Raw genomic sequence first — 17,775 nt, forward strand, 5'->3', positions numbered from 1 at the left:
CCAAATGATTTCATTCAGATTTATTTCATTCCGAATGAGAAGCCATCATGTAACCGTACCCATTGAAGCATTGCCCCAAAATGTTTCTGCAATTGACCAATAGAAAGTGACAGTGTTTCCAAAGAAAAACCTGGCCGGTAGGATTTTTATGTAAATGAATGAGCATCTATCTGACTGTCAAAAAATCTGTTATTTGTTGTTAATGCGTGTGTCTTCAGATGTCAATGGTCTTGATCCTACCCAGCTTTCAAGTTTCAAAGACCCATGCAGGCCTGAACCCCAGAATTGCCTTTTGTGGCTATATTTATCTTTTAAAATTTTAAGCGTAACTGAAAATAATGTATATCTTTCTTTTGCTGTGTTGTTGGTTTTATTTTTACTTAAAATATTTTTGGTCTATGATACTGTTTAATTTATATCTATTTCTGCCTTGATCCTTGAATCTTTACAGTACACTCTCACACCCACATAGACATTAAAGGTCAACTGCAATATGGCATTTTTTCTGTTATTGAAGTATATGACTGGACTTTATGTTACTCTTAGCATGGGGAGCGTGCAACTGTCTAACTGTGACCGAACTTTTGTATTTCTATTTAATTTGTGATTGCTGTTGTTTCTACTGTTAACTGTTGGTTTGTTGAAATTGGGAGAATCAATAACAAAAAAAAGTAAAAAGTCACATTGTATTGAAGTTTGCCTTAATCCATACACAGACTATGTTGTCAGATTTTACCTTTTTCTTGAGGGCTTCCAGTGATTCAAACTCCAGGCGGGCCAGATTGATCTGGATGTGTTTGGGAACATCTGGGATGAGGAAGGTCAGGATGAACTTGAAGGCCAGCAGCCCATGCTGAAATCACAAAACAGACACAGTTGTTTTCAGCTTTTTTTGCATGCTCTTTTTTTGAAAAAGTAGTGAGGAGAACATTGTTTGAAAGAAAGATCTCATTACTTGATTCTGTTTTTACGGGATACTGCCTTATAAAATCAGAGAGGAGAGAGAAGATGGAATGTCAGGGTGAGACAGACAGCATCTATACAAATGTCCTTGAAGCTGAATGACAAAGACAGTGTTCGCTTTTTACTCCAAAGTGCATTTTCAAGATGTGGTCAGTTTCAGTCTGTGGCTTGTAGACTTTAGACCCTTGGTATCCATTATTCCCTGGTGATGCTCTGGGTCTGAACTTCAGTCTGGTCTTCAACAAATGAAACACATAATCATCATCATCTAACTACACTATAAAACAGGCTATAACTCTTACACTTACAATGTCTACTTGGACACCTTTAGACACAGATAAGGCTAAAACAAAAGGGCCCTTAAACATCATTTAGTTACCATTACATTTCAAATCCAATGTGTAGGACAACAGAGCCAACACAATGACCTATCACCATCCTAGTGCAAACATTGCAAATGACTTAGAACCAAATTGTCACAATAATAAACCATTTGCACTCTATGATTCATGCACAGAAAAGTACGTTTGAGAATACACGCAAAGACTGCTCATACATGATAACTCAGAATCAAAGATCCTTGAGAACGTAGTTGCAGACCAGCTGTGTGATTTTCTCCATGATAATAATTTATTTGAGGAATTTCAGTCAAGATTTAGAATGCATCATAGCACTGAGACAGCACTAGTTAAAATTACAAATGACCTTCTGATTGCTTCAGACAAAGGACTCGTCTCTGTACTTGTTTTATTAGATCTTAGTGCGGCGTTTGACACAATTGACCATCAAATTCTGCTATAGAGACTGGAACACTTACACACTGGAACACAGTTTGTTCATGTTCACGATGAATCATCCTTACATACAAAAGTTTGTTTTGGAGTTCCGCAAGGTTCTGTGCTCGGACCAATCCTATTTACTCTACATATGCTTCCTTTAGGTTACATCATTAGAAATCACTGTAAATTTCCATTGTTATGCGGATGATACACAGTTGTATTTATTGATGAAGCCAGAAGAAAGTAATCAATTAACTAAACTTCAAAAATGCCTTAAAGACATAAAAACTTGGATGAGCACCAATTTCCTGATGTTAAATTCAGACAAAACTGAAGTTATTGTTCTTGGCCCCAAACAACTCAGAGACTCTTTATCTGATGACACAGTTTCTCTAGATGGCATTGCACTGGCCTCTAGCACTACTGTAAGAAACCTCGGAGTAATATTTGATCAAGATTTGTCTTTTAATTCTCATTTAAAACAAACCTCAAGGACTGCATTTTTTCATCTGCATAATATTGCGAAAATTATTGACCCAAAAAGATGCAGAAAAATTGGTCCACGCTTTTGTTACCTCTAGGCTGGATTACTGTAACTCCCTATTATCAGGTAGCTCTAGTAAGTCTTTAAAAGCTCTCCAGCTAATTCAGAATGCAACGGCACGTGTACTGACAGGAACTAAGAAACGAGACCATATTTCTCCTGTTTTAGCTTCTCTGCACTGGCTCCCTGTAAAATCCAGAATTGAATTTAAAATCCTACTGTTAACTTATAAAGCTCTAAATGGTCAGGCTAATTCATATCTTAGAGAGCTCATAGTGCCATGTTATCCCACCAGAACACTGTGCTCTGAGAATGCAGGGTTACTTGTGGTCCCTAAAGTCTCCAAAAGTAGATCAGGAGCCAGAGCCTTCAGCTATCAGGCTCCTCTCCTGTGGAATCATCTTCCTGTTGCGGTCCGGGAGGCAGACACCGTCTCCACATTTAAGGATAGAGTTAAGACTTTCCCCTTTGATAAAGCTTATAGTTAGGGCTGGCTCAGGCTTGCCTTGTACCAGCCCCTAGTTAGGCTGACTTAGGCCTAGTCTGCCGGGGGACCTCCTATGGACCATTTCATTGCTATTCTGTTGCTAGGGCAACAACTTTGGTCCCTGTTTACTTCCTATCAGCTTTTCCATTAACATACATTCAAACAGGAAATACAAAGGGACCCATTTAGAATGTTTATGTTGTCCAGTTTGAAACGGTCTGTAATACACCGGGCGCCTTCTCTCTCTCTCTCTCTCTCTCTCTCTCTCTCTCTCTCTCTCTCGTGTCCTGTTACTACATCTTGCAAACTCGGCTGTACTGCATGTCACTAACTTGGCTTCTTCTCCAGAGCCTTTGTGCTCCACTGTCTCGCAGGTTAACTTCTATCACAGCGGTGCCTGGATAGTGTGACGTGTGTGGTTGTGCTGTTGCCGTGGTCCTGCCAGATGCCTCCTGCTGCTGCTGTTATCATTAGTCATACTTCTACTGTTATTATACACATATGATTATTGTCACATATGTATACTATCAGACATTTATATATACTTTCAACATATTGTACCACAATAACCAGAATTATAATTATAATATTATTATAATATCATTACTTTCATTAATGTTGTAAGCTTCTGTCATTACCGTCTGTCCTGCATCTCTCTCTGTCTCTGTCTCTCTTTCTGTCTCATTGTGTCATACAGATTACTGTTAACTTATTATGTTGATCTGTTCTGTATGACACCTATTGCGCGTCTGTCCGTCCTGGAAGAGGGATCCCTCCTCAGTTGCTCTTCCTGAGGTTTCTACCGTTTTTTTCCCCCGTTAAAGTGTTTTTTGGGAGGGGAGTTTTTCCTTATCTGCTGCGAGGGTCCTAAGGACAGAGGGGTGTCGTATGCTGTAAAGCTCTGTGAGGCAAATTGTGATTTGTGATATTGGGCTTTATAAATAAAATTGATTGACTGATTGATTGATTCATTCATTCACTGAATGTTATGTGCTTATAAATGTCTCTACTTCTTTGCACATGTTCTTCTAAGATCTCAGCTTCTCTGGTTATCAGACACAGATGACCTGAGTACCTCTGATTCAACAGGATGTGTGTTTTTCCATAAAGATGATTACATTTATACTGTGCAAACACAGTCACAGTCCTCAACTGACAGCGTGCACACACACACACACACACACACACACACCATCATACAGACTGAAAGGCCATGCCGTGCACACACACACACACACCTGTGCCAGTCCATCTGGAGGACTGCCAGCTGCCATCAGCTGCTTTCACTCACTACAACATCCTACAGTTGACTGACAGCAAACTGCTTCACAGAAAGCACTGAAGCAGTCTGCACATATATGTATGTATATACATACATATACACACATATGTATATATATAGATGTGTATATATATATATATATATATATATACATATACACACACATAGACATACATATATATATGTATGTGTGTATATATATATATATATATACATACATACACATACATTTATATATATATATATATATCGTTGCAAAATAGGCCTGCTAATCTTCCCCAGCCACAACTGCGTCCACATTCTCCTCCTCCTCTTCTTCAGACTTTTTTGACACATATAAATGCCACAATAGCAAAGGCTTGATTCATGTTTGTTTTCATTTTTCTGTTACGCCTACAGCAGCACAGATGGATGATGCATGCTGATGACATTTTGTTCTTGCACACTGAGGTTGATGGATGTACATCTTAGTCTACGACTTAGTAGGCGCGGTCATTGTACAGTTTACATACATCAAACTTGATGTTGTACCCAAGTTTATAAAAGCTTAGGAGTCTGCTGATCTCAAGGGAAGGCTATTCCAAAGCCAAGGGGCTGTCACTGAAAATGTACGGTCACCTTTAGTTTTCAGTCTGGTCGATGGAACAGCAAGGGTTTTAATCAGATGATCTTGGTGGATGGCTGGGCTGTAAGGTGTTAAAGGTTCTTTAATATAATCTAGAGCCAGACCATGGATGGCTTTGTAAATGATTAATCAAATTTTAAAATGTATTCTTAAAGTAATGGGCAACCAGTGAAGTGATGCTTAAATTGGAGTGATGTGTCAGAACTTCTAGATTTTGTTAATAATCTGTGTTTAAATTGCAAATGTGAGACTGAGTGGGAGTTTTAAACAGATGAAAAGAGAGTTACAGTACTCCAGGCGTGATGACATAAAAGCATGTATGATTTTTTGGGTGTGTTCATAAATCCAATGTGACACTCTACACTAAAATGAGAGCGCTGTTGTTCGAAGAAATAGAGAGTTCTATTTCTACATGAATTATTGAACAATTAAGTTAATCACATATTCGCTCCGTCTTCCCAGACAGAGAGCCCAGAGTATGCTTTACTACTCTGAGTATGGGGCTCTGAATCACCGAACGGCACACTCCAACAGTGCACCAAGTTTCGTGATTGATAAAAACAGGCTTGATTATATTTCTGGTGTGCTGTTCAAAGGATAACTGGCTATCAAAAGTTACCCCAAGGTTCTATGCCACAGTTTTAGCATTTGCAGTATGTGAACCAAGGGAGGACTATATCGAAGGTTACGATATTGTAACCCTAGCTCTATTAACACAGGTGGATCCCCTATTGGACTCTTTAAGTAATATTCCTCTAATCATGACCACACGTTAACACACTGAGATCTGAATAAACATAGCTGGCCGATCAGGATATGCCTACCTGAATACATGCAGACCCCGCAGTATAAAAGTAGGTGGCTTGCTGCCATTAGACATCATACACCTTCAACAATGAGTGGCGTCGGAGCATCAGGGCCCCATAGGTAGAGGGCTTTGCCTGTGCTAATAGAACTGGGGTTACAATATTGTAACTATCGTTCTATTTCACACAGGGGTAGAGCCCAATGAATAAATGTGATGTCGTAACATGACATTGACCAAACCACACTGATTCTGAATGGCTACAGGTTAGACGCCATTGCCCATCTACTTCTTTATAACCTAGGCTGCTGCAGTGGAAGAATAGGAGGCCCCAGTTAATAAGCAACTGAACTGGGTTAGACACTGCCAGACCACATGTGGAGTGTGTGCAGACCACAGTGGGAGTGTTTCTGCCTTCCTGCTTGTAGGCTTGGGGGATGTTTCTTGGATAGAGCCTTACCAGCCACACCACCGCCAAAACACACAGACAGCTGTACAGTGTGTCAGATGGGGGCCGTGCTTTCAACATAAGGGCCCCAAAATTTGGGCCCTCTTAAGTCTTTTCCTCCAGAAGTACAGGTCTTGTTTCATCTCTCAGTGAAAGAAACAAAGCTCACATTGGATTGTCCTTAGGACAGTAGACTGAGAGAATCTGTTGTCTAAGTTGTCGCAAGCCAGTGGCAGCAGATAAATGAAAATCTCAGGTAAATGACCCATACGTCCGATGACTAAAACCTTTTACCTAGTTAAAACCCAGTCATCATATATTGTCATAATTAAAATATAATAATATAATAATATAATAATTAAAATATAATAAATATACAAAATATAAAAACTGAGTGTCCCAGTCCTAGCTCATAGTTAAGTATACTGATTTACTTCCAAGCAGGTGTTGAGAGGACATATCGTGCCTTGCTAGAAAATGTTGCAGCTGTTAGAAAGAAAGGGAAATTTTAAGCCCTGTTAATGAACAAAGGTCTGTCCTGTGCCATTGCAGTTCAAGCCCAGTTCAGACCAAAGATTTGAGATGAGATGAAACCGTTATAGAACGTAGCAGAGGAAAGTTGCTGCAGTGTGAAATGGCTGGTCTGAGCTCGACTGAAGCCAGCTGATGGCTCAGCACATTATTGGATTTTACTCCTTAACTATTGAGCCAATCGTCACAAAACTTGTAGGAAATGTCTACATAAGTAACTGAATCATACCCTGAAAGTTTGATTTAAATTGACCAATACGGGGCTCTACACATGCAAAAAGTTGATATCTCATTATCAGCCAGAGATATTTGTACACAATGTAAATTGCATCATCTAGGATCATGTTTCAGTTGATAGATAAAAATTGAAAATGATTGCTTAAAGGGGGCGTGGCTTGTTACACTAAATCTAAATTTCAAGACATTTCACATTCCAAACTTCAAAAAAATTATAATCAATCACCAGTGTGTCCTACAGGGCTGAAATCTTTTCAGCACATTCACAAAAGGTTGCAGCGCTGCAACCTATAGTCAGTTCACAAGTACATCACTTTATATTTTTAAGAATATGCAAAATTAATTAACATCTATATCTCCAAAAGTCTTCATCTAAATGCAAACAACATTGACAGAGACATTCTTTAGATACTAGATGGTGGTCAGATTCGTTAAATCCTCATTCATATTTTCGGAAGTCACAAATTAGTCAGCCACAAAATAAGCCTTAAAAGCTGGAAATTAATTCAATTCAATTCAATTCAATTCAATTCAATTCAATTCAATTCAGTTCATAAAGCCCAATATAACAAATCACAATTTGCCTCAGAGAGCTTTACAAGTATACAACATCCCTCTGTCCTTGGATCTCCAAGGAAAAACTCCCCCCCAAAAACCCTTTAATGGGGAAAAAATCAGAACAGAAGTACAGTGAGTTGTGGCATAGAGATGATACACCCTCTCATCTAGTTGCATTGGTGTGAACTGGTGGGTTTTTAGAACATTGTAGAATGGCACATTGCAAGTAGTTGCCTGTTTCCACTCGTCTCATTACGAATCTCTGGTCTGAACTGGGCATTATACTCAATGTTCTTACATTTGCCATTCCTGTCAGCACAACAGCTCCACTTATTGACAAGAGAACAGCAGCAAAAGCTAAAAAAAACTCTGATCTTAGTAACTTGTCATATTGATTGAAAGTACACAATAAACACTCCAGCTCTTAGTTGATTGTTAATGCTATTCAAGGATGATTTATATTTCTGAGTGCTCAGCAGCTCAAGGTTAAGACTGAGAATGAGAGGATGCCAGCTGAGATGGCAAGGACAATGTGGCTTCTGAAATGGTGTTCTTTTCAAGGTCTGACAATAAATTCTGTTTTGTCTGGCATAATAGATGTATGCTCTGTTTCAAAGGTATTTTCACTGTCATGGCAAAACTATGTACACTTAAGTGGCAGAGGAGCTTGACTTGCAGTATTTTTTAAGTTGTTACGAGGCATTTTCAAAATAAAACAAAACTTCTTCGTAACTTGGGGGTTGGAAGGAAACCCCCAAGCCTCCCAGCCTTGATGATCACGTCCCAACACCCAGATTCAAAATATCAAGAAAACAAAACAAGGCTATTATTATCAATGTGCATCCTAAGGCTAGTTTTTACTCAGAGCTTACATGATTAGACTGAGTGTCTGTGTGGCTACTAACCAGATCTTGGAGAGTCGATGCTGCTTGTTCCATAGATACCAAATCCAAATAATCTTTGAGCCAGCTGTCTATATTGAAACAGTTCAATTTTCTTACCTTCCAATTCCTAAGTATTGTCTGTTCACTGAAAGAAAGGCGGATCCAAACAGATGATGTAGTTCTTTTGAGATACCTCCCTCTGCCTTATTTCCCAGAAAGACCACTATTGGACATAACTGGAAGCAAAAGTTCAATATTTTGCACAAGAAATCTTTCAAATTTATCTAAAATCTTCTGACCTCTGGGCAGTGACACAGCTGATCCATGAGAGAACCAGATATGCCACAACCATGATAACATACACTCAACAGCCACTTTATTAGATACACCTGTTCAGTTGCTTATTTACACAAATAGCTAATCAGTCAATCATGTGGCAGCAACTCAGTGCATTAAGCCATGTAGACATGGTCAAGATGACCTGCTGAGATTCAAATCGAGCATCAGAATGGGGAGAAAAAGGTAATTTAAGTGACTTGAATGTGGCATGGTTGTTTTCACCATCTCTAGGCTCTACAGAGGATGGTCCGAAAAGAAAAAATATCCAGTGCACTTCAAACCAAGTAACACACTGAAACAGAAACTTGTCCACCCCAAGAACAAAACACCCAGACAAAAGCAGAGCAATGTAGTGTATGCAGTTCAGTGCAGCCAGGAATGCATAGATTTATACATTGGGGGAAACAAGACAACCACTCCACAAGTGCATGGCACAGCACAGGAGAGCCAGCAGGTCAAGACTCAGCTGTCCACTTAGATCTACAGGAGAAGGGACACTCCTTTGAGGACGGCAATGTGCATATCTTGGCCAGGGAAGAAAGATGGTTTGAAAGAGGAGTAAAAGAAGCCATCTACGACAATCTGGAACGACCATCGTTAAACAGAGAGGGTGGCTTACGACACTACTTATCACCCACCTACAATGCAGTCTTGGGATCCCTCCCCAGACCCTAACGACTCACATGGTGGCCAGGTGGGCAAATGACTCACATTGTGACAGGCTTAATATTAGGGGAAAACTGGCCCCCCTCTTCTTCTTAAGAACTGCCATTGTTTGTGCGCAGAGAGACTTATGACTCTGAAAGAAAATCTCTGTTTCTGTAGCAGGCTGGCTGGTTGCCTGGTTACTGCTCACTGATGTGTGTAAGCCTTATAAAGTAATTATTCAGGTATCATAGCACTGCAACAGGAAAGTAACGTGGTGCTGCCCTCCCTCCTGCCCGCCCCCATGCCAAACCCATATCCAAGATAGGAGGAGCTGAATGATTTTATTCTTCTTCTCTCTTTAAAACATAATGATTAAAACAATTGCAAAGATAATAATTGACCTAACAATGGAACTTTTAGATGAAAATCACATTCTTAAAAATGCATGCACTCACTGGTCTGTTAACGGCTTTAAATAAAAAGTGTCCCTCAAGGCAATATATTGTCCAATCACTTTAATAAACTGCTTTCTCCATTTTAGGAAATGTGCTGGATGGTAATGGGGAGGAACATGCATAGATGTGTGTAATCAGCTCAGGTTTATCATACACTCATGCAGTGCTTTTCTCTCCCCTCCGTCTCTCTCCTCTGACCTATCATTTACTCTCTCAGCTCTTTCTGCCCTTTTTTCTGTCCATTTACAGTGTAATTTCATTTGTTAATTATTATTCACGTCGGCGGCAATGACCCCTGGTTACGCCAATTGGAGGTCACAAAAATTAATGTTGCCTCAAAGTGTGAATATGCTAAAACTATGTCAGACTCTGTAGTTTTCTCTGGACCCCTCCCAAATCAGACCACTGATGAGATGTTTAGCCACATGTCATCATTTAATTGCTGGCTGTCCAGGTGGTGTCCAGCAAACGATGTGGGCTTCGTTAATCATTGGCAATCCTTCTGGGGAAAACCTGGTCTGATTAGGAGAGACGGCATTCATCCCACTTTGGATGGAGCTGCTCTCATATCTAGGAACCTGGCCAAGTTTATTAGTAATTCAAAACCCTGACAACCCAGAGTTGAGACTAGGAATCAGAGTCGTAGTCTTACACGCTTCTCTGAGCTTCTAGTGCAGTTACCGGCCCATAGTTTTATACAAATAGTGTCTGTCCCCCAACCACCTAAATTATCTAAATCTAAAATTAAACAAAGAGGGGTTGTACATAACAACCAAAGAAAAATTAAAACCTCTTCTGTGACAAAAAGACAAAACAGGAGAATTCAATGTGGACTGTTAAATATCAGGTCTCTATCGTATATAGCAGTGTTAGTAAACTAATTAATATCATAATCAATAATCATATTGATTTACTCACCCTCACTGAAACCTGGCTGCGTCAAGATGAATATGTCAGTCTAAATGAATCCACTCCTCCCAATCATAATAATACCCACATTCCTTGAGGCAGCGGCCAAGGAGGGGGAGTTGCAGCTATTTTTAACTCTAGTCTGTTAATCAGCCCTAAACCTAAACTAGATCATAATTTCTTTGAAAGCCTTGTTCGTAGTCTTTTACATCCGACCTGTAAAACCTCGCAGTCACTTTTATTTGTTGTAGTGTACCGTGCTCCTGGCCTGTATTCTGAATTTGTATCTGAATTCTCAGAGTTTCATCCAGTAGTGATGATTTTATGAGCTTTTTTTAATGACAAAATTCTAACTATTAGAGGCAAAATTCATGATCTCCTGCCCTCAAAGGGAACCAATCTGTCCTCAAACACAGCTGTAAGACCTAATATATATTTAGATAGCTATCCATGATTTCTCTTCAAACAACTGACCGCAATGATTTCTTCATCTAAATCATCAACGTGTCTCTTAGACCCCATCCCAACTAGGCTACTTAAGGAAGTTTTACCTTTAGTTAACACTCACATATTAGACATGATCAATATATATGTTTATTAACAGGCTATGTACCACAGTCCTTTAAGGTAGCTGTAAATTAAGCCTCTTCTAAAAAAGCCCACCCTGGATTCAGATGTGTTAGCCAACTGTAGACCAATATCTAATCTTCCTTTTCTTTCAAAGATCCTTGAGAAAGTAGTCGCAGACCAGCTGTGTGATTTTCTCCATGATAATAATTTATTTGAGGAATTTCAGTCAGGATTTAGAGTGCATCATAGCACTGAGACAACACTGGTTGAAATTACAAATGACCTTCTGATTGCTTCAAACAAAGGACTCGTCTCTGTACTTATTTTATTAGATCTTGGGGTGGCGTTTGACACAATTGACCATCAAATTCTGCAACAGAGACTGGAACATTTAATTGGCCTAAAAGGCTCTGCAATAAGCTGGTTCAAATCTTATTTATCAGATCATTTTCAGTTTGTTCATGTTAATGATGAATCATCTCTACGTACTAAAGTTTGTTTTGGAGTTCCACAAGGTTCTGTGCTCAGACAAATCTTATTCACTCTATATATGCTTCCCTTTGGTAACATCATTAGAAATCACTCTGTAAATTTCCATTGTAATGTGGATGATACACAACTGTATTTATCGATAAAGCCAAAAGAAACTGATCAATTAACTAAACTTCAAAAATGCCTTAAAGACATAAAAACCTGGATGAGCACCAATTTCCTGGTGTTAAATTCAGACAAAACTGAAGTTATTGTTCTTGGCCCCAAACAACTCAGAGACTCTTTATCTGACGACATAGTTTCTCTGGATGGCACTGCTCTGGCCTCTAGCACTACCGTAAGAAACCTCGGAGTAATATTTGACCAAGATTTGCCTTTTAATTCTCATTTAAAACAAACCTCAAGCAGTGCGTTTTTTTCATCTGCGTAATATTGTGAAAATTAGGCCTATCCTGACCCGAAAAGATGCAGAAAAATTGGTCCACGCTTTTGTTACCTCTAGGCTGGATTACTGTAATTTCCTATTATCAGGTAGCTCCTTATAAATCTAATTCAGAATGCAGCGGCACGTGTACTGACACGTGGAACTAGAACCAAGAAACATGATGATATTTCTCTTGTTTTAGCTTCTCTGCAATGGCTCCCTGTAAAATCCAGAATTGAATTTAAAATCCAGCTCGTAACTTACAAAGCTTTAAATGGTCAGGCTCCGTCATAGCTTAGAGAGCTCTCAGTGCCCTATTATCCCACCAGAACACTGCGCTCTGAGAACTCAGGGTTACTCGTGGTGCCTAAAGTCACCAAACGCAGATCAGAAGCCAGAGCCTTCAGCTATCAGACTCCTCTCCTGTGGAATCATCTTCCTGTTGCGGTCCGGGATGCAGACACCGTCTCCACATTTAAAACTAGACTAAAGACCTTCCCCTTTGATAAAGCTTATAGTTAGGGCTGGCTCAGGCTTGCCTGGTACCAGCCCCTAGTTAGGCTGACTTAGGCCTAGTCTGCCAGTGGGACCTCCTATAATACACAGAGCACCTTCTTTCGTTCTCTCTCTCTCTCTCTCTCTCTCTCTCCGTTGCTAACACTCATGTCCTGTTACTACATCTCGCTAACTCGGCTGTACTGCATGTCACTAACTCAGCTCCTTCTCCGGAGCCTTTGTGCTCCACTGTCTCGCAGATTAACTTATATTGCAGCAGTGCCTGGATAGTGTGACGTGTGTGGTTGTGCTGCTGCCGTGGTCCTGCCTGATGCCTCCTGCTGCTGTTATCATTAGTCATACTTCTACTGTTATCATACACATATGATTATTGTCACATACGTATATGATCAGATATTAATATATACTTTCAACATATTGTACGACAATAGCAATCAGAATTATAATATTATTACTCTTATTAATGTTTGTGGAGGTGGGCGTGGTCGGGGTTCAGCTGCAGGAGAGAGAGGTGTGGAGTTGGCTCAAGAGAGCAGTGCCAGGTGAGTTGATTTGCACAGCTGGTGCTTGTTAACTAATTGTACTCTCCCTTTCAAATGCAGTAGCGTGCTGGGCCTCAGATGATGGCTGCACACCACAGAGACAGGCTGGCTGTCAGGATTGTTTGGCAAGGGTCAAAACCATTATTTGGTGAGACTGAGGGACTCCAGGGTCTCAACCACATGCGCCAGAAGAAGCCGGGCAACAGCAGGCGTATGGTGGCTTTATGATTAGTGTTTATATTGAAGTGTGTGCATGCAGCAGAGAATAAAAGGAGGTCTCTGTAACTGAACTGTCATGTTGGTGCTGTATGCTGGGGGAACTCACGGTAGCAGCTAGACTTATACAGATTACTGTTAATTTATTATGTTGATCTGTTCTGTACGACATCTATTGCGCGTCTGTCTGTCCTGGAAGAGGGATCCCTCCTCAGTTGCTCTTCCTGAGGTTTCTACCGTTTCTTTTTCCCCATTAAAGGGAGTTTTTCCTTATCCGCTGTGAGGGTCCTAAGGACAGAGGGATGTCGTATGCTGTAAAGCCCTGTGAGACAAATTGTGGTTTGTGATATTGGGCTTTATAAATAAAATTGATTGATTGAAATTGATTGACGTGCTACACTGGTGCCCAACGGACCTCGGCCCTCCCAGCACGTATTATGATAGATCCGCAGCAGCTTCAGCCTGTGACGGTGTTGGCCCAGATGCAGATGCTAAGCTCAGACGGAGACACAGACCCAGCTGCTACAGTCTCCGCTGTTTCGGTTGGGGGCTGCGTCGCCATCCCCTTCCCCTCCCTCACTCTCTGGCATCGCCCTGCATAAACTGTCGTTCATCTCCTTCTTGGAGATGTTTGAGTCGACGGTGGTGGCTTGCAGCTGGCCAGAGGTGGAGTGGGCCGTGCGCTATCCTTTTTTTTTTTTTTTTTTCTCACCTTTATTTGTGCTTATAGGTTTGTACATTGTTGAAACGTGATGTATAACATACCTATTACCACGTGTAAGACAAAAAGAGAAAAGAAAAGAAAAACACAGAATAACGGCCGTGCGCTATCCTCACTGTCCAGGGACTCCCAGACGGCAGCCCTCAGCCTGTCTGCTTCCTCTCAGGGGAGCTTCCAGGCCATCAAGAGAGCTGTCCTCGACCGGATGGGCTACTCCTGCGAGGATCACCGTCGCCGGTTCCAGATCACCAGGCTGGGCCCCACTGACCATTCCTTTGTCTTCGCCCAGCAGCTGAAGGACGCTGCGACCAGGTGGCTGCAGCCAGGGGAGTCCGCTGCTGAGGCACGGATGCTAGAGCAGGTTGTTTTGGAACAGTTTGCGGAGGGGCTCCTGGCTGGGACCTCCGAGTGGGTGCAGTGTCATTGCCCCCCAGACCTGCTGGCCGCCGTCATCCTTGCAGAGGATCATCTCGCTGTCCACCACAAGGCCAAGACATCTGAGGGTCGGCCTCCGGCTTCCACCCGTCCGACTCTGGCAGTTTGCAGAAGGACCACACCCTCGCCCACTATCCCAAACCACACACCCACTCGGCCCTCCCCTCTTCCTTGCTCTAATCCTCACTCTGCTTTCTCTTCACCCCAGGTTCCAGCCACTGCGGGCGCTGCTCTCGAATCACAGGGGTTTCCTCAGGCATCAGGGCAGGAGTGTTGGAGGTGTGGACAGCCCTGACACTTCCGCAGTGAGTGCCCACTCATGGAGGTTGGCCAGGTGACACCCTCCCTCCGACACCCTCCCCCGGTCCTGGGGGGACATACAGTGTTCCGGTAAGGATTCAAGGGGGCATCCATCAGGAAATGGTGGATTCGGGCTGTACGCAGTCTATAATCCACCAGAACATGGTTCAACCTGGAGCTTTGGTGGAGGCATCGTGGGTGGATATTAGGTGTGTGCATGGGGATGTTCACAGATACCCTGTGGTGCCAGTGGAAATAAGACATAAGGGCAAAATGCATAGTGTTAAGGCTGTAAGGTTGTCCGACGTTGCAGACGGGGAGGGGGAACCGGCAGTGCCTTCGCAGGAGGCTCCGCAGGTTCCCATAATGCACTCCATGGAATATTTTCCAGTCCAGCAGTCTTGTGACGATACTCTACACTTTGCCTTGGACCAAGTGATAAAAATTGATAGTCATTTGGTGCACCCTGACGCAGTGCAGACATACCCACACTTCTCATTGATTAGGGACAGATTGTATAAAGTGAGTCGTGACACTCAGACAGGAGAGAAAATTACCCAGTTGTTGGTACCAAAAAGCCACCGGGAAATGGTCTTCCAGGCGGCTCATTATAACCCGATGGCTGAGCACATGGGGTATGATAAAACACTAGACCAGATAATGGCCCGATTCTACTGGCCTGGCCTTCGGGGAGATGTACACCGCTGGTGTGCATCTTGTCCTGAATGCCAGTTGGTTAACCAACCGGCCATCCCAAGAGCGCCTTTGCGCCTGTTGCCACTCATGGAGATTCCGTTTGAGCGGATTGGCATGGACCTCATCGGGCCATTTCACAGGTGTGCACATGTGTATCGTTTTGTGTTAGTCCTTGTGGATTACGCAACGCGATATCCCAAAGCATTGGCCCTGCGCACTATCTCTGCAAAGAGTGTTGCACAGGCCATACAGGTTACAGGTCATCTCCTGAGTTGGGATCTTGAAAGAGATCCTAATTGACCAGGGCACCTCGTTTATGTCACTCACACTACGGGAACTGTATGGATTATTGGGAATCAAGTCAATTCGGACTAGTGTGTATCACCCTCAGACTGACGGCCTTGTCGAGCATCTGAACAAAACCTTGAAGTCCATGATCCGTAAGTTTGTGTACAATGATGGCCACAATTGGGATAGATGGCTAGATCCTCTGTGGTTTGTAGTGCGGGAGGAACCCCAGGCCTCCATGGGATTTTCTCCCTTTGAACTGCTGTTTGGCAGGATACCACGTGGGGTTCTGGACCTGATCAAAGAAAGCTGGGAGGAAGGTCCGAGCCCAAGTAAAAATGAAGTTCAGTACGTCATGGACCTGAGAGCAAAACTCCACACGCTGGGGCAGTTATCACGGGAGAATTTGCTCAGGGCCCAGGAGCGTCAACAGCGCCTGTACAGCAGCTAGATGTGCTACAATGTTGTTGTAAGCTACTGTCATTACTGTCTATCCTGCATCTCTCTCTGTCCCTGTTTCTGTCTCATTGTGTCATGCGGATTACTGTTAATTTATCATGTTGATCTGTTCTGTACGACATCTATTGCACGTCTGTCCGTCCTGGAAGAGGGATGCCTCCTCAGCTGCTCTTCCTGAGGTTACCCCGTTAGAGGTTTTTTTGGGGGAATTTTTCCTTATCAGCTGCAAGGGTTCTAAGGACAGAGGGATGTCGTATGCTGTAAAGCCCTGTGAGGCAAATTGTGATTTGTGATATTGGGCTTTATAAATAAAATTGATTGACTGACTCTTTTTCACTGCTCCCATCTCCACTTTGATCTGACCCTGAGGTATATACTATCGAGAGTAGCACATACAAATGTTTGCATGGACAGGTATAACTGATCCAGTGTGTCATGGCGTGCAGGATGCTATGGCAGGATGAACTGCTGAGACACACAACCACACAAAAAAAGAGAACGCAATAGCCAACACATGCTGTGAACTGCCCTCGTTTTTCTTTTTCTTTTTTTTTCCTGCACTCACCAGAGCAGCACCTTGCCTTCTCTCCTTATTCAGGTGAGAGGGCACAGGGAAGTCAAACAGGGAACATCCCCGGGGCCAGAATGCAGTCTATTCCTATAAAAAGTCATGTTCAATTCCACTCAGCCCAGAAGACAGTCTGAAGGTGGGAGGGATGGATGAGAGTTGACATGCTCGCTATAAGCACAAGAGTCCATCACTTTCCTACAATCTAAGTTTTTTGTCAACAAGACTAAAATCCTAAAGCAAGCAGCTCCTAGCATCTGTACATAAAACCCAAAACAAACAATACAAGTATCAACATTACTCTGCAACACACTGATGATTTTGATATTCTCACAGGAGTTAGGTTAAAATATTAAGTTTGCTCAGAGGGTGACACTAAAGGTCATGAGAAACCTAGGTGATTGGGTGAGGGGTGACTGGGAGGAATGGCCTGCCTGATTTAAACTCAAGTGTTGTTATGTTATTGGACCTCTGTGTAAGTCATAACTTGGCCATAGCAAACACCATGTCTGAGTATAGGGAGGTTCATAAGTGTACTTGGTACCTATCATCAGATATGTGGCCGTATGCTTTGGACACTCAGGTGAGGAGAGGAACAGAGCTGTCAACTGATCAAAACCTTGTGGTGATTTGGATCAGATGGTGGGGGAGGCTGCCAGATGGACTGGCAAACCTAAACGTGTAGTGAGGGTGAACTGGGAACATCTGGCTGAGGCTGAGGCAATTGCCAAAGCAAAAAAAAAAAGGTATGGGTGGATTTTGCGGAGGCTATGGAGAAGGACTTTCGGTCAGCCTCTAGGAAGTTCTGGCAAACCATGACGCCTCAGGAAGGGAAAACAGGGCTTGTTTCAGTATGAAAACTCTGTGGAACTCTTGTCCATATCCCTGGCAGAGGTCACTGAGGTACTCAAAAAGCTTCTTTGGGGCAAGGCACCCAGACGTGGTTCAGATCTGCCCTGAAATACTGAAGGCTCTGGACATTGTTCGATATCTTGGCTGACATGCCTTTTCAGTGTTGTGTGAAAGTTGGATACAGTGCCTGTGAAATGGCTGA

The 17,775-nt window shown here is 42.4% G+C and overlaps 1 protein-coding gene across 1 annotated transcript in view; it reads right to left on the reverse strand.

Annotated features, from left to right (window-relative positions):
- The window catches only part of ano10a (anoctamin 10a), a 100,561-nt gene that overhangs the window by 36,617 nt on the left and 46,169 nt on the right, over nucleotides 1-17,775 (reverse strand). The window contains exon 13 of the mRNA XM_049583152.1: nucleotides 737-853. Coding sequence (XP_049439109.1) covers nucleotides 737-853 — 117 coding nt within the window. The remainder of the gene's footprint in view (nucleotides 1-736; nucleotides 854-17,775) is intronic.

Source organism: Epinephelus fuscoguttatus, linkage group LG8 (genome assembly GCF_011397635.1).
Source record: "Epinephelus fuscoguttatus linkage group LG8, E.fuscoguttatus.final_Chr_v1".
Lineage (NCBI taxonomy): Eukaryota > Metazoa > Chordata > Actinopteri > Perciformes > Serranidae > Epinephelus > Epinephelus fuscoguttatus.